Here is a 22,887-nt window from a genome sequence, read left to right on the forward strand (position 1 = left end):
TGATAATGAATGGTGGAGCAGGCTCGAAGGGCCGAATGGCCTCCTCATGCTATTTTCTATGTTTCCATGTTCCCCTTCACCTCCCCATCATCCCCCTCCCCATCAAACCTACCCCAATCCCCATTGACCACTTTGCCATCATCCCCTCCGCCAATCCTCCCCTACCCCATCATTCCCCCTTGCCCTCACACCATTATCCCCCTCCCCATGATCTCCCTCTCCCATAAACCCCCTCACCATCATCCCCTTCACCCCCCTAATCCCTCTCCCCATCATCCCCTTTCACCCCCTAATCCCCCTCCCCAATCATCCTCTTCACCCCCTAATCCCCCTCCCCATCATCCCCTTCACCCCATAATCCCCCTCCCCATCATCCCCTTCGCCCCCCCTAATCCCCCTCCCCATCATCCCCTTCACCCCCCTAATCCCCCTCCCCATCATCCCCTTTGCCCCCCCTAATCCCCCTCCCCATCATGCCCTTCACCCCCCTAATCCCCCTCCCCATCATCCCCTTCACCCCACCTCAGCCCCTCCCCATCATCCCCTTCACCCCCCTAATCCCCTCCCCATCATCCCCTTCACCCCCATAATCCCCCCTCCCCATCACCCCCCTCTCCCCCATACTCCCCCTCCCCGATCATCCCTGTCACCCCCCTAATCCTCCTTCCCATCACCCCCATATTCCCCCTCCCCATCACCCCCTTCACCCCCAACTCCCCCTCCCGATCATCACCGTCACCCCCCTAATCCCCCCTCCCATCACCCCTTCACCCTCATAATCCTCCTCCCCATCATCCCATTCACCCCTGTAATCCCCCTCCCAACATCCCCTTCACCCCATTATTCCGTTCCCCATCACCCCCTTCACCCCCATAATCCTCCTCCCATCATCCCCTTCACCCCCATAATCTCCCTCCCTATCACCCCTTCACACCCATAATCCCCCTCCCATCACCCCCTTCACCCCCATAATCCCCCTCCCATCACCCCCTTCACCCCCATAATCCTCCTCCCATCATCCCCTTCACCCCATAATCTCCCTCCCCATCACCCCCTTCACCCCATAATCTCCTCCCCATCACACCCCTTCACCCCCATAATCTCCCTCCCATCACCCCCTTTACCCCCATAATCCCCCTCCTCATCACCCCCTTCACCCCCATAATCCCCCTCCCCATCACCCCCTTGCACCCCCATAATCCCCTCCTCATCACCCCCTTCACCCCCATAATCCCCCTCCCATCATCCCATTCACCCCTGTAATCCACTCCCCAACATCCCCTCACCCCCATAATACCCCACCCGATCATCCCCTTCAACCCCCCTAATTCCCCTCCCCATCACCCCCTTCACACCTGTAATCCCCCTCCCCATCACCCCCTTCACACCCATAATCCCCTCCCCAACATCCCCTTCACCCCCATAATCCCCCTCCCGATCATCCCCTTCACCCCCCTTATCCCCCTCCCCATCACCCCCTTCACACCTGTAATCCCCCTCCCCATCACTCCCTTCACACCCATAATCCCCCTCCCCATCACCCCCTTCACACCCATAATCCCCTTCCCCATCACCCCCTTCAGGCCCATAACCTCCCTCCCCATCATCCCATTCACCCCCATAATCCCCTTCCCCATCACCCCCCTTCCGCCCCATATCCCCCCTCCCCATCATCCCATTCACCCCTGTAATTGCCCTCCCCATCATCCCCTTCCCCCCATAATCCCCCTCCCCATCACCCCCTTCACACCTGTAATCCCCTCCCCATCCTCCCCTCTCCCCCATAATCCCCCTCCCGATCATCCCCTTCACCCCGCTAATCCCCCCTCCCCATCATCCCATTCACCCCCATAATCCCCCTTCCCAACATCCCCTTCACTTCCCTACTCTCATTTCATCATCCCCTTCATCCCCTAATCCCCCTCCCCATCAACCCCTTCACACCTGTAATCCCCCTCCCCATCACCCCCTTCACACCCATAATCCCCCTCCCAACATCCCCTTCACCACCATAATCCCCCTCCCGATCATCCCCTTCACCCCCCTAATCCCCCTCCCATCACCCCCTTCACACCTGTAATCCCCATCCCCATCACCCCCTTCACCACCCATAATCCCCCTCCCAACATCCCCTTCACCACCATAATCCCCTCCCGATCATCCCCTTCACCCCCCTAATCCCCCTCCCCATCACCCCCTTCACACCTGTAATCCCCCTCCCCCATCACCCCCTTCACACCTGTAATCCCCCTCCCCAACATCCCTTCACCCCATTATTCCGTTCCCCAACATCCCCTTCACCCCCATAATCCCCCTCCCCATCACCCCCTTCACACCTGTAATCCCCCTCCCCATCACTCCCTTCACACCCATAATCCCCCTCCCATCACCCCCTTCACACCCATAATCCCCTTCCCCATCACTCCCTTCAGGCCCATAACCTCCTCCCCATCATCCCATTCACCCCATAATCCCCCTCCCCATCACCCCCTTCTGCCCTAATATCCCCCTCCCCATCATCCCATTCACCCCTGTAATCCCCTCCGCATCATCCCCTTCACCCCCATAATCCTCCTCCCCATCACCCCCTTCACACCTGTAATCCCCTCCCCATCATCCCCTTCACCCCCATTATTCCACTCCCCATCACCCCCTCTCCCCATAATCCCCCTCCCCATCATCCATTCACCCCCATAATCCCCCTTCCCAACATCCCTTCACCCCCTAATCACCCTCCCATCATCCCTTCACCCCCTAATCACCCTCCCCATCACCCCCTTCACCCCCATATCCCCCTTCCCCATCACCCCTTCACCCTCATAATCCCCCTCCCATCATCCCATTCACCCCTGTAATCCCCCTCCCCATCACCCCCTTCACCCACATAATTCCCCCTCCCATCATCCCATTCACCCCTGTAATCCCCCTCCCCATCACCGCCTTCAGCCCCATAATCCCCCTCCCCATCATCCCATTCACCCCTGTAATCCCCTCCTATCATCCCCTTCACCCCCATAATCCCCTCCCCATCACCCCCTTCACACCTGTAATCCCCTCCCCATCATCCCTTCACCCCCATTATTCCACTCCCCATCACCCCCTCTCCTCATAATCCCCCTCCCGATCATCCCCTTCACCCCCCTAATCCCCTCCCATCATCCCCTTCACCCCCATTATTCCACTCCCCATCACCCCCTCTCCTCATAATCCCCCTCCCGATCAATCCCCTTCACCCCCCTAATCCCCCTCCCCATCATCCCATTCACCCCCATAATCCCCCTTCCAACATCTCCTTCACTTCCCTACTCTCCTTCCCAACATCCCCTTCACCCCCTAATCCCCCTCCCGATCATCCCCTTCACCCCCCTAATCCCCCTCCCCATCACCCCCTTCACCCCCATAATCCCCCTCCCATCATCCCATTCACCCTGTAATCCCCCTCCCCATCACCCTCTTCACCCCATAATCTCCCTCCCCATCATCCCATTCACCCTGTAATCCCCCTCCCCAACACCCCCTTCACCCCCATAATCCCCCTCCCGACCATCCCCTTCACCCCCCATAATCCCCCTCCCCATCATCCCATTCACCCCTGTAATCCCCCTCCCCAACATCCCCTTCACCCCCATTATTCCGCTCCCCATCATCCCCATAAGCCAGCTCCCCCATTAAACCTCTCCTCACCCCATTATCCCCCCCTCCCCATGATACCACTCACCCTATTATCCCTCTCCCCACCATTCCCTTCCCCCTCATCCCTCTCTCTATCATCCCCATCATCCTCATTATCCCACTCCCATGATACCCCTCACCCCGTTTTCCCCTCCCCACACCATCCCCCCTCCCCTTCCCCATCATTCCCATCCCTCACCCCATCATCCCTGGACCCCATTACCCACCTCCCCTCCCCAGTCACCCCCATCCCCTCACCCCCACCCCTCACCCCAACTCCCCCTGACCCCATCACCCACCTCCCCTCACCCCCCTCCCCAGTCACCCCCCCTCCACTCACTCCCACCCGTCACCCCATCACTCCTCTCGCCTCACCCCATCACCAAGCACCACGGAGGAGAGGGGAAGATGGATAGTGTGGGTAACAGGCATCACTGAGGGGTGGGGAAAAGGGACAGTGTGAAAAACAGGCAGCACTGAGGGGAGGGAGTGGGGACAGTGTGAAAAACAGGCACCACTGAGGGGAGGGAGGGGGACAGTGTGAATAACAGGCAGCACTGAGGGGAGGGAGGGGGACAGTGTGAATAACAGGCAGCACTGAGGGGAGGGAGGGGGACAGTGTGAACAACAGGCACCACTGAGGGGAGGGAGTGGGGACAGTGTGAATAACAGGCACCACTGAGGGGAGGGAGTGGGGACAGTGTGAACAACAGGCACCACTGAGGGGAGGGAGTGGGGACAGTGTGAATAACAGGCAACACTGAGGGGAGGGAGGGGACAGTGTGAAAAACAGGCATCACTGAGAGGAGGGTGAAAGAGACAGTGTGAACAACAGGCACCACTGAGGGGAGGGAGTGGGGACAGTGTGAATAACAGGCAGCACTGAGGGGAGGGAGGGGGACAGTGTGAATAACAGGCAGCACTGAGGGGAGGGAGTGGGGACAGTGTGAATAACAGGCAGCACTGAGGGGAGGGAGTGGGGACAGTGTGAATAACAGGCAGCACTGAGGGGAGGGAGGGGGACAGTGTGAAAAACAGGCATCACTGAGAGGAGGGTGAAAGAGACAGTGTGAACAACAGGTACCACTGAGGGGAGGGAGTGGGGACAGTGTGAATAACAGCAGCACTGAGGGGAGGGAGGGGGGGCAGTGTGAATAACAGGCAGCACTGAGGGGAGGGAGTGGGGACAGTGTGAATAACAGGCAGCACTGAGGGGAGGGAGTGGGGACAGTGTGAATAACAGGCAGCACTGAGGGGAGGGAGGGGGACAGTGTGAAAAACAGGCAGCACTGAGGGGAGGGAGTGGGGTCAGTGTGAATAACAGGCAGCACTGTGGGGAGGGAGGGGGACAGTGTGAAAAACAGGCATCACTGAGAGGAGGGTGAAAGAGACAGTGTGAACAACAGGCACCACTGAGGGGAGGGAGTGGGGACAGTGTGAATAACAGGCAGCACTGAGGGGAGGGAGTGGGGCCAGTGTGAATAACAGGCAGCACTGAGGGGAGGGGGGGACAGTGTGAAAAACAGGCATCACTGAGAGGAGGGTGAAGGAGACAGTGTGAACAACAGGCACCACTGAGGGGAGGGAGGGGGGATAGTGTGAATAACAGGCAGCACTGAGGGGAGGGAGGGGGACAGTGTGAAAACAGGCATCACTGAGAGGAGGGTGAAAGAGACAGTGTGAACAACAGGCACCACTGAGGGGAGGGAGGGGGGACAGTGTGAACAACAGGCACCACTGAGGGGAGGGAGGGGGACAGTGTGAATAACAGGCAGCACTGAGGGGAGAGAGGGGGAACAGTGTGAATAACAGGCACCACTGAGGGGAGGGAGGGGGACAGTGTGAATAACAGGCACCACTGAGGGGAGGGAGGGGGACAGTGTGAATAACAGGCAGCACTGAGGGGAGGGACTGGGGACAGTGTGAATAACAGGCAGCGCTGAGGGAGGGAGGGGGACAGTGTGAAAAACAGGCATCACTGAGAGGAGGGTGAAAGAGACAGTGTGAACAACAGGCACCACTGAGGGGAGGGAGTGGGGACAGTGTGAATAACAGGCAGCACTGAGGGGAGGGAGGGGGACAGTGTGCATAACAGGCAGCACTGAGGGGAGGGAGTTGGGACAGTGTGAATAACAGGCAGCACTGAGGGGAGGGAGTGGGGACAGTGTGAATAACAGGCACCACTGAGGGGAGGGAGGGGGACAGTGTGAATAACAGGCACCACTGAGGGAGGGAGTGGGGACAGTGTGAATAACAGGCAGCACTGAGGGGAGGGAGGGGGACAGTGTGAAAAACAGGCATCACTGAGAGGAGGGTGAAAGAGACAGTGTGAACAACAGGCACCACTGAGGGGAGGGAGTGGGGACAGTGTGAATAATAGGCAGCACTGAGGGGAGGGAGTGGGGTCAGTGTGAATAACAGCAGCACTGAGGGGAGGGGGGGGGGACAGTGTGAAAAACAGGCATCACTGAGAGGAGGGTGAAGGAGACAGTGTGAACAACAGGCACCACTGAGGGGAGGGAGGGGGGATAGTGTGAATAACAGGCACCACTGAGGGGAGGGAGGGGGACAGTGTGAACAACAGGCACCACTGAGGGGAGGGAGGGTGGACAGTGTGAACAACAGGCACCACTGAGGGGAGGGAGGGGGACAGTGTGAACAACAGGCACCACTGAGGGGAGGGAGGGGGGACAGTGTGAACAACAGGCACCACTGAGGGGAGGGAGGGGGACAGTGTGAATAACAGGCACCACTGAGGGGAGGGAGGGGGACAGTGTGAATAACAGGCACCACTGAGGGGAGGGAGGGGGACAGTGTGAATAACAGGCAGCACTGAGGGGAGGTTTAGGGAGAGAGGGTGGGGGGGAGGATGTGGAAGGGACTGGAAACAGGAGAAGCAGCAGACCCAAGGGCCTGCTCCCACCCCCTCCTGGCCCGGCTCCCACCCTCTCTTGGCCCGGCTCCCGCCCCCTCCTGGCCCGGCTCCCACCCCCTCCTGGCCCGGCTCCCACCCCCTCCTGCCCGGCTCCCACCCCCTCCTGGCCCGGCTCCCACCCCCTCCTGGCCCGGCTCCCACCCCCTCCTGGCCCGGCTCCCGCCCCCCTCCTGGCCCGGCTCCCACCCCCTCCTGGCCCGGCTCCCACCCCCTCCTGGCCCGGCTCCCACCCCCTCCTGGCCCGGCTCCCACCCCCTCTGTGGTAACAGAACATGTCGATCCTCACCACCCAACCCCTTCCACACTCACTCAGAATTGAATGCTTGATTGTGCCGCAGCCCATTCCAATATTATTGGAAAGAGTTTGAAGCAAAATTAAATAAAATTGATTTTCTCCTGAGTTTGCTCTTCAAAACGTTTGGCAGATTAATCTACAAATCCTGGGGAGCGCAGGTCTATTCTATTTAAAGGGATTGGAGCTCAGGTGACTCGAGTTGATATACCGATTAATCATGATCTAATTGAATGGTGGGGTCAGGCCCAAGAGAGTTGGATGAGCCCCCTCCTCCCCCTAATGATGAGGGACTCACCTCACTCCCATTTTGCAGTCCATCACACACGGCAGGTCGAACTCTGCCAGTAGGTCATCCATCTGGTTGTACCTCTCGCCATCCTTGTCCACCTCGCCGTGGTAAGCTGGTACGTATATGCGCAACGAATCACCCATTAAGCGGTCCAGGCAGCGCTTCTCACACTCACAGAACTTCTTCAAGATTTTGCCATTGGCTCCGGGCTTGAAGCTACCTGCGTTAGAGAGGGCATGACAGAGATTAGAAGCTGATTGGTTCTCCGGGGCCATCCACTCAATGCCTCCTTCAATCCCCCCAAACTACCTTACCCTTGGAAGACTTAAATTCATACTTTTATGTGGACATCGCTGGCAAGGACAGCTGTTGCCCATCCCTAAATGCCCTTTAACTGAGGACTTGCCAGCTCATTCCAGAGGGACAGTTAAGAGTCAACCACAGTGCTGTGGGTCTGCAGTCACACATAGGCCAGACAGGTGAGGACGGCAGATGTCACAGAATCACAGACTAATGCAGTGCAGAAGAGGCCCTTTGGCCCACCATGTTTGCACTGACACGATCTCCACCACCACCCCCCCCCTCCACCCCCTCCCTACCCCCCATCTCAGTGGTGCCTGTTATTCACACCTACCCCATCCCATTTGCCAGCACTTGGCCCCCTAGCCTCGAATGTTATGACATGCCAAGTACTCATCCTGGTACTTTTTAAAGGATCTAAGGTAGCCCGCCTCTACCACCCTCCCAGGCAGTGCATTCCAGACCGTCACCGCTCTCTGGGTAAAAAGGTTTTCCTCAAATCCCCCCCTGAACTAAAGGAACAGCTGCTCCCTATCCACTCTGTCCACGCCCCTCATAATCTCGTACACCTCGATCAGCCGCCCCTCAGTCTTCTCTGCTCCTGGAAAACAACCCAAGTTTTTCCAACCTCTGTTCATAACTTAAATGTTCCATCCCAGGCAACATCCTGGTGAATCTCCTCTGCACCCCCTCCAGTGCAATCACATCCTTCCTGTAATGTGGAGACCAGAATTGCAGACAGTACTCCAGCTGTGGCCTAACTAAAGTTCTGTATAACTCCAACATGACCTCCCTGCTTTAGTAATCTACACCTCGATTGATAAAAGCGAGTGTCCCATATGCCTTTTTCACCACCCTATTAACCTGCCCTCTGCCTGCAGAGATCTATGGACAAACAGGCCAAGGTCCCTTTGTTGCTCGGAACTTCCCTGTGTCATTTTCTTTGTTTTTAAAATAAATTTAGAGTACCCAAATCATTTTTTCCAATTAAGGGGCAATTTAGTGTGGCCAATCCACCTACCCTGCACAACCTTTGGTTGTGGGGCAAAACCCGCGCAAACACGGGTAGAATGTCCAAACTCCACACGGACAGTGACCCAGGGCCGGGATCGAACCTGGGACCTCGGCGCCGTGAGGCAGCAGTGCTAACCACTGCACCACCACAGTAGGCAGCACAGTAGCATTGTGGATAGCACAATTGCTTCACAGCTCCAGGGTCCCAGGTTCGAGTCCGGCTTGGGTCACTGTCTGTGCGGAGTCTGCACGTTCTCCCCGTGTGTGCGTGGGTTTCCTCCGGGTGCTCTGGTTTCCTCCCACGGTCCAAAGATGTGCAGGTTAGGTGGATTGGCCATGATAAATTGCCCTTAGTGTCCAAAATTGCCCTTGGTGTTGGATGGGGTTACTGGGTTATGGGGATAGGGTGGAGGTGTTGACCTTGGGGAGGTGCTCGTTCCAAGAGCCGGTGCAGACTTGATGGGCCGAATGGCCTCCTTCTGCACTGTAAATTTTATGACATCTATGACTATGACATCCCTGTGTTCATGACATTCATTGAATACTTCCTTGTCATATTACTCCTTCCAAAGTGTATCAGCTCACACTTTTCAGGTTAAATTCCATCAGCCACTTTCTGCCCATTTGACCATCCTGTAACCTAAGACACTCAACCTCACTGTTAACCACCTGGCCTACCTTTGTGTCATCCACAAACCTACTGATTCCACCTACTGATTCTACTCCCCACATAGTCATCTATTTTGTTTATATAAATGGGGATCAGGATTAGCTCAGTTGGCTAAACAGCTGGTTCATGATGCAGAGCGAGGCCAGCGGTGTGAGTTCAATTCCCATACCAGCTGAGCTTATTCATGAAGGCCCACCTTGCCCCTCGCCTGAGTTGATCCTCAGGTTAAATCACCTCAAAAGGGAAAGCTGCCTATGGTCATGGAGGTCTATGACGACTTTACCTTGCCTATAAATGACAAACAATAGGGCACTCAGCACAGATCCCTGTGGTAATCCACTGGACACTGACTTCTAGTCACTAAAGCAGCTGCCTGTCATCACCCTCTGTCTCCTACAGCTAAACCAATTATGAATCCACCTTATCAAGTTCCCCTGTATCCATGTGCATTTTGCTTCTCCCATGTGGGGCCTTGTCAAAGGCTTTTCTACCCTTACCTACACACCTGGTCACCTCCTCAAAAGATTAAATCAAATTGTAAGGCATGCCCTCCCTTTGACAAAGCCATACTATTATCTCTGATCAAACCTTGCCTCGCCAAGTGGAGATAGATTCTCTCCTTCAGAATTTTATCTAATAGTTTCCTTACCACTGATGTGACACTCACTGGTCTGTAGTTCCCTGGCTTATCTCTGCAACCCTTCTTAAATAGTGGGACCACATTAGCTCCAGTCCTCTGGTACCTCCCCCATGGCCGGAGAGGAATTAAAAATTTGAATCAGGACCCCTACAATCTCCTCCCTTGTCTCCCACAACAACCTGGGACACAATTCATCCGGACCTGGAGACTTGTCCACTTTTAAGCCTGCCAACACCTCCAATAAATTGTCCCTCCCTATGTCAATTTGATCAAGAACCTCACAGTCTCTCTCCCTGAGTTCCATATCCACCTACCTCATTCTCTTGGGTGAAGAAGACTCCCTTGAAGGACATGAATGAACCAGATGGGTCTTTACGACATTGGATGATAGTTTCATGATCACCATTACTAAGACTAGCTTTCAATTTTACTAATTGAACTTAAATCCAACAGCTGCCTTGGTGGGATTTGAACTCATGTCCCCAGATTATTATTTTAAAAATAATATTTTATTGGGATATTTGAAAATCTTTATAACAGTAACATAAACAATGACATCAACATGGTAAAATAAACATTGCCCCCCCCCCACCTCAATCTTCACACACCTCAACCATACAACAACAAACCCCCCCCCCCCCACCTTGGAATACTGCCTCTGCCGACATTTTAATTTTCCCCGAGAAAGTCGCCGAACGGCTGCCACTCCGGGAGAACCCCAGCATTGACCCTCTTCAGGCAAACTTTATTTTCTCGAGACTGAGAAACCCGGCCATGTCACTGACCCAGGTCTCTACACTCGGGGCTTCGAGTCCCTCCACCTTAACAAGATCCGTCTCCGGGCTACCAGGGAGGCAAAGGCCAGGACGTCGGCCTCTTTCGCCCCCTGAACTCCGGCTCTTCCGACACTCCAAAGGTCATCACCTCCGGACTCGGCACCACCCCATCTCTTAAAGTCCCCTTCCATTTGTTCTACCAACTGGGATAGGTTTAACTTGTGCAGTGCCTCCCATTCCCAGGCCACCTGGATTCCCAGACATCAAAAGCTCTTCCCTACCATTCTAAGCGGCAGCTCTCCCAGTCTCTTCTCCTGTCCTCTTGCCTGGATCGCAAACATCTCGCTTTCCCCCGCTCATGTTCGATATATATCCCGAAAAATTGCCAAATTCCCCAAGATTCGCATTTCTTCTCCCCATCCCCTCCAACGGGTCCAAAGTGTACAATAGCAGGTCACCTGCGTACAGCGAGACTCGGTGCTCCACCCCCCCCCCCCCCACCCCCCATCCGCCCCAAACCAGCCCTTTCCAGTTCCTAGGCCATGGCCAATGGCTCTATGGCCAGAGCAAACAGTAACGGGGAGAGGGGGCACCCTTGCCTCGTTCCTCGGTGTAGTTTAAAATACCCCGCCCTCAGCCGGTTCGTACGCACACTCGCTACTGGTGCCTGATAGAGCAACCGCACCCAGTCGATAAAGCCCTCACCAAACCCAAACCTTCCCAGCGCCCCCCACAGGTAATCCCACTCCACCCGATCAAAAGCCTCCTCCGCATCCATCGCTACCACCACCACCACCTCCTCTCCTTCTGAGGGCATCATAATAACATTTAGGAGCCTTCGAACATTGGCCGTGAGTTGCCTGCCCATTACAAATCCCATCTGGTCTTCCCCTATCACCCCTGGGACACAGTCCTCTATCCTTGTGGCCTGTATCTTAGCCAGCAGTGTGGCATCCACATTCAGTCGAGAAATCGGCCTGTATGACCATGCATTGCTCCGGATACTTCTCTCGTTTCAGGATTAATGAAATCGAGGCCTGCGACATTGTTGGGGGGAGGACTCCCTTCTCTCTTGCTTTGTTAAATGTCCTCACCAGCAGTGGGCTCAATATCTGTCAAAACGTCTTATAGAATTCCACCGGGTAGCCGTCAGGCCCCGGGGCCTTGCCCGACTGCATGCCCTCCAGCCCCTTGATTATTTCCTCAATCTCAATTGGGGCTCCCAGCCCCTCCACCAGGTCCTCCTCCACCCTCGGGAACCTCAACTGATCCAGAAACTGCCTCATCCCCTCCACCCCCAGCCGGGGGCACCACTCATATAATTTATTATAAAAGTCCTTCAACACCTCGTTCACCCCCCGCTGGGTCCAGGACAGTATTACCGTCCCTACTCTTTACTTTACCTATCTCCCTGGCCGCCTCTCTTTTCCTGAGCTGGTACGCCAACATTCTCCTTGCCTTTTTCCCCGTATTCATAAATCGGCCCCCTTGCCTTTCTCTTTTTAAAAAAATATATATTTATTAAGAATTTTAACACAATTTTTCACCCTTACAAACAAACCCCCCCCCGTAACAAAAAGAAAGAAAGCGCACATAGCAAGTCATGAACATGGTAAAACAAAATGTTACAGAGCTTTGTACATTGGATTCCTCCCGTACATGTCAGTTTTCCAGATCCTTCATGTATTTTCTTGCTCAAATAACCCCCAGACAGACCCCCTTCCCCCTCCCTCCCTCCTCCCCCCACGCAAGACATCCCCCCCTTCCCCCCCCCTGGGTTGCTGCTGCTGCTGACCGACCTTCATCTAACGCTCCGCGAGATAGCCCCTTGCCTTTCTCAACTGTTCCACTGCTTTTCTTGTGGTCAACAGCCCAAGCTCCACCTGTAACCTCCGCCGCTCCCTCAGTAGCCCCGCGTATGGGGCCTCCGAGTATCCTGTCCACCTGGAGTATCTCCTCAACTAACCTGTCCCTCTAAGCCCGTTCCACATTTTCTCTGTGGGCCCGTATCGAGATTAATTTCCCTCTGACTACTGCCTTCAAAGCTTCCCAGACCGTCGTTGCGGAGACCTTCTCCGTATCATTTGTTTCCAGGTAGTTCTGGATGGACTTGTTCACCCGCTCACAGATCGCTTCGTCCACTAGCAACCCCACATTCAGTCTCCACAGTGGGCATTGTCCTCTCTCCACACTAACCCGTAGATTCACCCAATGTGGGGCATGATCCGACACTGCGATTGCCGAGTACTCAGTAGCCACCACCCCCGGTATTAGAGCCCTGCTCAGAACAAAAAAGTCGATGCGAGAGTATACCTTGTGGACATGTGAAAAAAAGGAAAACTCCTTTGTCCTCGGCCGTGCAAACCTCCATGGGTCTACTCTCCCCATCTGTTCCATAAAACCCTTCAATTCTTGCCGCAGCTGGCCTCCCCCCTGTCCTGGATTTTGACCGGTCCACTTCTGGATCAATGACTGTATTGAAGTCCCCTTCCATAATCAGGTTATGTGACTCTAATTCTGGGATCTTATCTAACACCCGTCTCAAAAATTCCACGTCGACCCAATTCGGGGCATATATGTTCACAAGTACCACTCGCACCCCCTCCAGCTTCCCACTCACCATTATGTACCTACCCCCCCTTGTCTGACACGATTCTCCCTGCCTCGAATGCCACTCGTTTGCTGATCAAGATCGCTACCCCCCCTGGTCTTTGAGTCCAGTCCAGAGTGGAACACTTGGCTAACCCACCCCTTCCTCAATCTCGTCTGGTCTGTAACCTTTAGGTGTGTCTCTTGTAGCATTGCCACGCCCGCCTTCAGTTCCCTCAAATGCGCAAACACCTCTTGACTGGCCCATTCACTCCTCTCACTTTCCATGAGGATCAGCCTGGATGGGAGGCTTCGAACACCACCACCCCCGCCCCCTCCCCCCCCCCCCCCCGCCCCGCCCTGCCGACTAGCCATCACCCTTTTTAGGCCAGCCTCGAGTTCGCGCCCTTCGCTTACTCGAGTCCCCACTCGGGCTGCCGCCATTCCCAACCTCCCATTTGTCCCCTCATAACAGTTCCTCCCCTGTCAGCAAAGCAGCTCCCCCCCCCCCCCCTTCTCCCCGCCTAGCAACAACACTGGAAACCCAATCCCCCAAGTCAAGCTCCAGTTTAACACCTGGTCTCCCCCCCACTGCGCATCCGAGAGTCAGGTGACCCATGCTGACTCGGTAGCTCCCGTCCCTGGCACCGAGCAGCCTGTCTCCCTATTGTTTTCTCCTCTCTCCCCCCCCACGTGAATAAACATTTTAAAAGCATCACATTCCCCAGTAAACAAACATTAGAAAAAACAGTGAAGAAACAGTCACTTTAGAAATATAGTCACCCAAAAAGCAGAACCAAATTCAAAGCCCATCCCCTTCTCTAACAAGGTCCCTGCAAGACACAGCAACCTTTAACCATCCACACAGCCCATTATATCACATAAAGCTACTTAAATTTATACAATCCAGCACCACAAATCGCCGCCACAGTACTTCTCCAAGGCTTAAGTGTCTTTTAATTCGCCTCCAGCTTCATTTCTTTAATAAAGTTCCGTACTTCGTCTGCCGTTTCAAAGTAGAAGTCCCGTTCCTCATGTGTGACCCACAGCCGGGCTGGGTACAGCATCCCGAACTTCACCCCCTTCTTAAAGAGGGTCGTTTTTGCCCGATTGAACCCAGCTCGCCTCTTGGCCAAATCCGCTCCCAGGTCCTGATAGATGCGCAAGTCACAATTCTCCCACTTGCTGCTCCGTTCTTTCTTGGCCTACCTCAAAACCGGTACCTTGTTCATGAAACAGTGAAAACGTATCACCATGGCCCTCGGCGGCTCGTTCGCTCTGGGCTTCCTCGCGAGGGCTCTGTGCGCTCTGTCCAATTCCAGGGGCCGAGGGAACACCCCTGCCCCCATCAACTTCTCCAACATGTCCACCCCATAGGCCCTCGCATCCGATCCCTCACTGCCTTCAGGGAGGCCGACAATTCTGAGATTCTGCCTCCTGGACCTATTCTCCAGGTCCTCCAGCTTTTCCTGCATTATTTTCTGGCGGTCGTTCATCATCCCCACCTTGCTTTCCAGCACGGTCATTTACTCCTCAACTTTCGTTCGACCTGGATCGCTCTCCCGTGGGTTTCCTGATTCTGAACCACTTGATCAATCGAAGTCTTAATCGGGTCCAGCGTGTCCTTCTTCAGATTGGCGAAGCAATCCTCAAAAAGCTTCACCAGCTGCTCCGTCGACCACTGTGCCGTCTCCCCATGGCCCTGCTGCCCCGCCATGCTGTCCATGTTACCAGCTCTGCTTGCGCCTCCCTTATAGGACTTTATCATCTCACACGGCAATTTGTCTATATTTGCTGGACTTTAGAAGAATGAGATGTGATCTCACTGAACTGTGTAACATTGTGATGGCCTGAATCCACTCTCCTCCAGCCCATAATCAGTGTGTTTTGCCGGTCTGTATTTTCTCATCCTTGGAGTGTTTATTGTTCCAATTAAATAATTCAGCAACAAGCTTTTGTGAGTTTAAAATAATGATTATTTATTCCCACACACTTACCCAGAATCAACATAACTACTCAGCCTACACACTCGGCCTCATGAACGCATACTCACACACACACATGCACAAAGATGAGATGTAGATAATGACCATAAAAAATAGGAACAGAAAAAATCGGCGCTTCAATCCTGCTCCGTTATTCAATAGGATCATGGCTGATCCAACATTTCTCAAGCCCACTTTCCTGCCCTTTTTCCATAACTTTAAATTCCCTTACTGATTAAGAATCTATTTTTCTCAGACACAAAATCTACACAAGGACTGCACCGGCTCTTGGAAAGAGCACCCTACCCAAGGTCCACACCTCCACCCTATCCCCATAACCCCACCCAACACTAAGGGCAATTTTGGACACTAAGGGCAATTTATCATGGCCAATCCACCTAACCTGCACATCTTTGGACTGTGGGAGGAAACCGGAGCACCCGGAGGAAACCCACGCACACACGGGGAGGATGTGCAGACACCGCACAGACAGTGACCCAAGCTGGAATCGAACCTGGGACCCTGGAGCTGTGAAACAATTGTGCTAACCACTGTGCTACCGTGCTGCCACCGAATCCTCGATATTTTGATTTGATTTATTGTCACATGTACCGATGTACAGTGAAAAGTATTTTTCTGTGGCCGAGGAACATACACAGTACGTACGTCGTAGATACAAGAACATTGACAAATGGTACATTGACAGAACAGTGATTGGGTCAATGAGATCACCTCTCATTCTTCTAAATTCCATTGAGTAGAGTCCCAATCTGTTTAACCTTTGTTCATAAGACAGTCTGTCCATTCTGGCGATCATACTGGGGGGGCGGCACGGCGACACAGTGGTTAGCACAGCTGCCTCGGAGATCCAGGGTCCTGGATTCAATTCCGGCCTCGGGTCACTGTCGGTGTGGAGTCTGCACGTTCTCCCCGTGTCTGTTTGGGTTTCCTCCGGGTGCTCCGGTTTCCTCCCACAGTCCAAAGATATGCAGGTTAGGTGGATTGGCCATCCTTAGGTGGATTGGCCATCCTAAATTGCCCCTTAGTGTCCAAACATTAGGTGGGGCTACTGGGTTACAGGGATAGGGTGGAGGCGTGGTCTTTGGTGGGGTGCTCTTTCCAAGGGCCGGTGCAGACTCGATGGGCCGAATGGCCTCCTTCGGCACTGTAAATTCTATGATTCTGTGATCATCCTAGTGAACCTTCTCTGAACTGCCTCCAATTAAATGATATATTTCCTTAAACAAGAGGAACCAAAACTGCTCTCAGTACTCCAGATGTGGTCTCACCAATACCTTGTACAGTTGCAGCAAGACTTCCCGACTCTTATACTCCAACCCCCTTGAAATAAGGGCCAACATTCCATTAGCCTGCCTGATTACCTGCCGCGCCTGTGTGCTGTGTTTCGTACACAAGTATCCCCAAGTCCCTTTGTTTTGCAGCTTTCTGCAGGTTTTCTCCATGTAAATAATACTCTGTTCATTTGTTCTCCCTTCCAAAATGAACAACTTCACATTTTCCCACATTATACTCCATTTGCCAACTTTTTGCCAATTTACATAGCCTATTTTCACAGTAACTTCAGTGCAGTGTTAATGTAAGCCTACTTGTGACAATAATAAAGAGTATTTATTGATTTATTTTATCAATATCTCTTTGCAAACTGTTTGTATTCCTCTCGAAAATTACCTGTCCCCCTATTTTTCTGTGGTCTGCATGTTTGGCCGATACTGTCCTTTTACAGATTACAGTCAATTCAGTCTCTGATTTATAATTTCCGGTCTCCCACTTGGTAGACCTGTGGTTTCTTTAATGGATTTGGTGATTTAAAGTTGAAGTCAAGATCTTGTAAAGTGAAGGGTTCATAATGGGTTGTGAGGTTTCTTGTAGTTGAATATCTAGGAGGCTGGTTTTCAGGTGAACTTTGAAACTGGACCAGGTTGAGTACTTTGGCTGCTTGATGACTTGCAGCTAGTTTCGGTGTCTGGTTCTCAGACTGTCAGATAACTGATGGTTCTGAGGGATCTGCTGGGTCCTGGGCAATAAGAGTACAGTCCCTTAAATGAGCTTTGATCACATGATCATTGGGTTATCATTTCTCCGAGATGGAGATAGGCATTCAGGAAACTACATAGTTTTTAGATGTTGGTCCATCCTTAAACAATGAAACGTGTGAATTCCACAAATGGCCTCCCCATGCCCATATTTCATTTGTTATTTTTATTTGTTTTTTTTAAATTTAATTTAATTTTTATAAATTTGAGAGTACCCAATTAATTTTTTCCAATTTAAGGGGCAATTTAGCATGGCCAATCCACCTAGCTTGCACATCTTTGGGTTGTGGGGGCAAAACCCACGCAAACACGGGGAGAATGTGCAAACTCCACACGGACAGTGACCCAGAGCCGGAATCGAACCTGGGACCTCGGCGCCGTGAGGCCGTAGTGCTAACCCACTGCGCCACCGTGCTGCCCTCTTTCATTCGTTATTTGACAGAGACTAGATATAGTCTGCAGTCCAAATGCCAAAAGTCACATGAATTGTGACAACCATCTTAACAACTTGCTTGAGGACAATTTTTAGAAGTATAATCTGAAAGCCCATAATATGAGATGTTTGCGCAGGGCATGAATCATTCTTTGAGGACTTGACAGGGCAGACGCGAAGAGTATGTCTTCTCTGGCTGAAGAGTCCAGAGCTCAGGGGGGGGTCATAGTTTCAGGATAAGGGGTCAACCATTTCAGACTGGGCTGAGGAGAAGCTTTACCCCAGAGGGCTCGGTCTTTGGCTAGTCAAGACTGAGCTCAATAAATGTTTGGATATGTGGATAGGGCAGGATGGTAGAGTAGAAATAGAAGATCTGAAGATTGTAATAAGGTCAGGCACTAAATGACCCTGCTGGAATCAAAACTGAGCATTGGTGAGAGTTTATTGCTGAGGAAGTTCCATTTGTTAGCACTGTTTCATAGAATTTACAGTGCAGAAGGAGGCCATTCGGCCCATCGCGTCTGCACCGGCTCTTGGAAAGAGCACCCTACCCAAGGCCACACCTCCACCCTATCCCCATAACCCAGTAACCCCACCCAACACTAAGGGCAATTTTGGACACTAAGGGCAATTTATCATGGCCAATCCACCTAACCTGCACATCTTTGGACTGTGGGAGGAAACCGGAGCACCCGGAGGAAACCCACGCACACACGGGGAGAACGTGCAGACTCCGCACAGACAGTGACCCAAGCCGGAATCGAACCTGGGACCCTGGAGCTGTGAAGCAATTGTGCTATCCACAATGCTACTGTGCTGCCCTTAATGTTGATGACACTTTCCATCACTTTGCTAATGATCGAGACTGATGGGCCGCTAATTGGCTGTATCGAATTATATAATCTATTATAATCTTTATAATTGTCACAGGTAGGCTTACATTAACACTGCAATGAAGTTACTGTGAAAAGCCCCTAGTCGCCACACTCCGGTGCCTGTTCGGGTACACAGGGAGAATTCAGAATGTCCAATTCACCTAACAGCACGTCTTTCGGGACTTGTGGGAGGAAACCAGAGCATCCGGAGGAAACCCACGCAGTCACGGGGAGAATGTGCAGACTCCGCACAGACAGTGACTCAAGCCGGGAATCGAACCCGGTTCCCTGGTGCTGTGAAACAACAGTGCTAACCACTGTACTGCCGTGCAGCACATATTTGCCCTGTTTCTGTGGGCAGGGCGATTTTCCAAATTGTCTGCTGGATGCCAGTGTTGTAGCTGTACTGGAACAGTGCATAAAAATCATTTCAATTAATTTTCAGTTTCAACCACAGGTTAAAACAAGGGAGAGTGGAGAGGCTAAGTACAAATTGAAACGATTATTGGCAGTAATTTTGCCCTCTCATTATCCTCAACTCTCTGCTGATATCTCAGGGTCTCTGCTTTACACATTCTTCATCAGAGAACGGTAGCAAGGGAAATCATTGGGATGAAGATTGCATTCTTAATTTCAACGCTACACTGTCCCTTTAATTGATTCAACCGACAAACACCAGATTCAATCTGGGCCCTTCTTTAACATAACACGATTGCGTTTCCATTGTAAGTGATTTGGATATATTTGCATTGGAAATTCTGCTCAGTGTGTTCACAGAGATGGTACAAGTTCTTAACTCACTCTAATGGGGAGCTATGAGGTGGGGGCTGAGAGCGGAACGATGAACAAACATTCAAGGCTGTCAGATCTCATTGAACTCAGTGATCACATAATGGGATATGAATGTTTGGTACTTTTCTGTCTAATCATTTCCATGTTATTGTAACAGATGCACTCACCTGCTTCTTGTATCCCCTTGCTTTGATTTTTGTACAAGTGCATTCTGCCATTAGTATTGCAGTGAATACTCAGGTTCAAGTGAGAGTATTGAGAGGCAGTCAATCCCGAGACTAAAGAACCTTCCTGTCTCAGCTCAGGACCACAGACTATCAGCAAATTTATCCGACAGCCTTGGAGAAATGTGACAGGGACAATGTTGTAGGAGGGGACAATGTGTAGGATAGGACTACACATAGTATGGGATAATATGTAGGAGGAGATAATGTGTAGAATGGGACAATAGTGTGGAATGGGATAATGCGTAGGATGAGATAATCTGCACAATGGAACAATAGTGTAGAACGGGATAATGTACAGGATGGGATAACATGTAGTATGGAATAATAGTATAGAATGGAATAATGTATAGGACAGGACAATCATGTAGGAATTGATCATGTATAGGGATAATGTATAGGATGTGATACTGTATAGGAGGACCATTGAGCAGAATGGGATAATGTATAGGATGGGATAATAGTGTAGGATGGGATAATTTATAGGAAGACGGGTGTAGAATGGGATCATGTATAGGATGGGATAATGTATAGGATGACTATAATGTAGAATGGGATAATGCATCAGATGGAATAATGTAGAATTATCATCTTTATTATTGTCACAAGTAGGCTTACATTGGGCGGAATTCTCCGGAAACGGCGCGATGTCTGCCGGCTGGCGCCCAAAACGGCGCCAATCAGACGGGCATCGCGCCTCCCCAAAGGTACGGAATGCTCCGCATCTTTGGGGGCCGAGCCCCAACATTGAGGGGCTAGGCTGACGCCGGAGGAATTTCCGCCCCGCCAGCTGGCGGAAACGGCCTTTGTTGCCCCGCCAGCTGGCGCGGAAATGACATCCCCGGGCGGCGCATGCGCGGGAGCGCCAGCGGCCGCTGACAGTTTCCCACGCATGCGCAGTGGAAAGAGTGCCCCCATGGCACAGGCCCGCCCGCGGATCGGTGGGCCCTGATTGCGGGCCAGGCCACCGTGGGGGCACCCCCCCGGAGTCAGATCGCCCTGCGCCCCCCCCAGGACCCCGGAGCCCGCCCACGCCGCCTTGTCCCGCCGGTAAGGTAGGTGATTTAATTTACGCCGGCGGGACAGGCAATTTATCGGCGGGACTTCGGCCCATCCGGGCCGGAGAATCGAGCGGGGGGGGGCCCGCCAACCGGCGCGGCGGGATTCACGCCAGCCCTCGCCGATTCTCCGACCCAGCGGGGGGGTCGGAGAATGTCGCCCATTAACACTGTAATGAAGGCAGGAATTAAAAGGAAGGGGGATCTATTTATAGACGGGAGCTTCCCCAGCTTGAAAGCTTTGGAGGATAAATTTGAATTGCCAGCAGGGAATGGTTTTAGGTATTTGCAGGTGCGAGACTTCCTGAGAAAACGGGTGCCGGCCTTTCCGCTGCTGCCGCCACGGGGGATACAGGACAGAGTAGTCTCCAGTACCTGGGTGGGAGAGGGGAAGGTATCGGATATTTACCAGGAGCTTTCGTTGGCGGATGAAACTCCGGTGGAGGAGGTTACGGGCAAGTGGGAGGACGAGCTAGGAGGAGAGATAGAGGCGGGGCTATGGGCGGATGCCCTAAGCAGGGTTAATACCTCCTCATTATGTGCCAGGTTTAGCCTGATAGACTTTAAGGTAGTCCACCGGGCACACATGACAGTGGCGAGGATGAGTAAATTCTTTGGGATTGACGATAGGTGTGCGAGGTGCGCGGGAAGCCCAGCAAATCATGTCCACATGTTGTGGGCATGCCCGAAGCTTAGAGGGTTTTGGCAGGGTTTTGCTAAGGCAGTGTCCACGGTGCTAAAAACACGAGTGGTGCCGAGTCCGGAGGTAGCGACCTTTGGCGTGTCGGAAGCTCCGGGAGGTCAGGGGTGAAAGAGGCCGACGTCTTGGCCTTTGCCTCCCTGGTAGCCCGGAGACGGATCTTATTAATGTGGAGGGACTCGAAGCCCCCGAGTGTAGAGACCTGGGTTAGTGACATGGCCGGGTTTCTCAGTCTCGAGAAAATAAAGTTCGCCTGAAGAGGGTCAATGTTGGGGTTCACCCGGAGGTGGCAGCCGTTCGGCGACTTTCTCGGGGAAAATTAAAATGTCGGCAGAGGCAGTATTCCGAAGGGGGGGGAGCGGGTGGATTGTTGTTGTATGGTTGAGGTGCGTGAAGATTGGGCTGGGGGGGGGGGGCAATGTTTATTTTACCATGTTGATGTCATTGTTTATGTTACTGTTATAAAAATGTTTAAATACCTTAATAAAATATTATTTAAAAAAACCCAAAAAAACACTGCAATGAAGTTACTGCGAAACTCCCCTCGTATAGGAGGATAATAGTGTAGAATGGGTAATGTTTAGGATGGGATAATGTATAGGAGAACAATAGTGTAGAATGGGATCATGTAAAGGATGGGATAATAATGTAGGGTGGGAGAGCAGCAGGGTAGCAATTGCAATTATGTTTAGAATGCAATTATGTATAGGATGGGATAATAGTATCGGGTGGGATAATGTATATGATGGGATATATATAGGATGGGATAATCTACACGATGGAACAATTGTGTAGAACGGAATAATGTACAGGTTAGGATAACATGTAGTATGGGATAATAGTATAGAATGGATAATGTATAGGGGGGGGTGATCATGTAGCGTGGGATAATGCATAGGATGGGATAATCTATAGGAGTACAATAGTGGAGAATGGGATAATGTATAGGAAGGAATAATAGTGTCGGGTGGGAGGGCGGCATATAATACAGTGGTTAGCACTGTTGCTTCACAGCGCCAGGGGCCCAGGTTCGATTCCCGGCTTGGGTTACTGTCTGTGCGGAGTCTGCACGTTATCCCCGTGTCTGCGTGGGTTTCCTCCGGGTGCTCCGGTTTCCTCCCACAAGTCCCAAAACAAGTGCTTGTTAGGTAAATTGGACATTCTGAATTCTCCCTCTGTGACCCGAACAGGCGCCAGAGTGTGGCGACTAGGGGATTTTCACAGTACCTTCATTGCAGTGTTAATGTAAGCCTACTTGTGACACTAATAAAGATTATTATTAATGCACAAGATGGGACAATAGTGTAGAATGGGATAATGTATAGGATGGGATAATAGTGTAGGGTTGGATAGTGTATAGGATGGGATAATATATAGGATGGGACAAATGTGGAGAACGGGATAATGTATAGGATGGAATAAATTACAGGGTGGGATAATGTACAGGGTGGGATAATGTACAGGGTGGGATAATGTACAGGATGAGGTAATCAATGCTGGCCTCTGATGTGTTCAGCAGACACATTAGGAAATATATGTGACCTCAGAGCCTCCAAGCTATGTGAGTGAGAAAATGTTCTCAGCTT

At 52.2% G+C, this 22,887-nt stretch overlaps 1 protein-coding gene across 1 annotated transcript in view; it reads right to left on the reverse strand.

The window, feature by feature from the left end:
- The window catches only part of LOC140411503 (uncharacterized), a 318,586-nt gene that overhangs the window by 4,195 nt on the left and 291,504 nt on the right, over nucleotides 1-22,887 (reverse strand). The window contains exon 3 of the mRNA XM_072500588.1: nucleotides 7,198-7,407. Coding sequence (XP_072356689.1) covers nucleotides 7,198-7,407 — 210 coding nt within the window. The remainder of the gene's footprint in view (nucleotides 1-7,197; nucleotides 7,408-22,887) is intronic.

The sequence above is a fragment of the Scyliorhinus torazame genome, chromosome 4 (genome assembly GCF_047496885.1).
Source record: "Scyliorhinus torazame isolate Kashiwa2021f chromosome 4, sScyTor2.1, whole genome shotgun sequence".
Taxonomy (NCBI): Eukaryota; Metazoa; Chordata; class Chondrichthyes; order Carcharhiniformes; family Scyliorhinidae; genus Scyliorhinus; species Scyliorhinus torazame.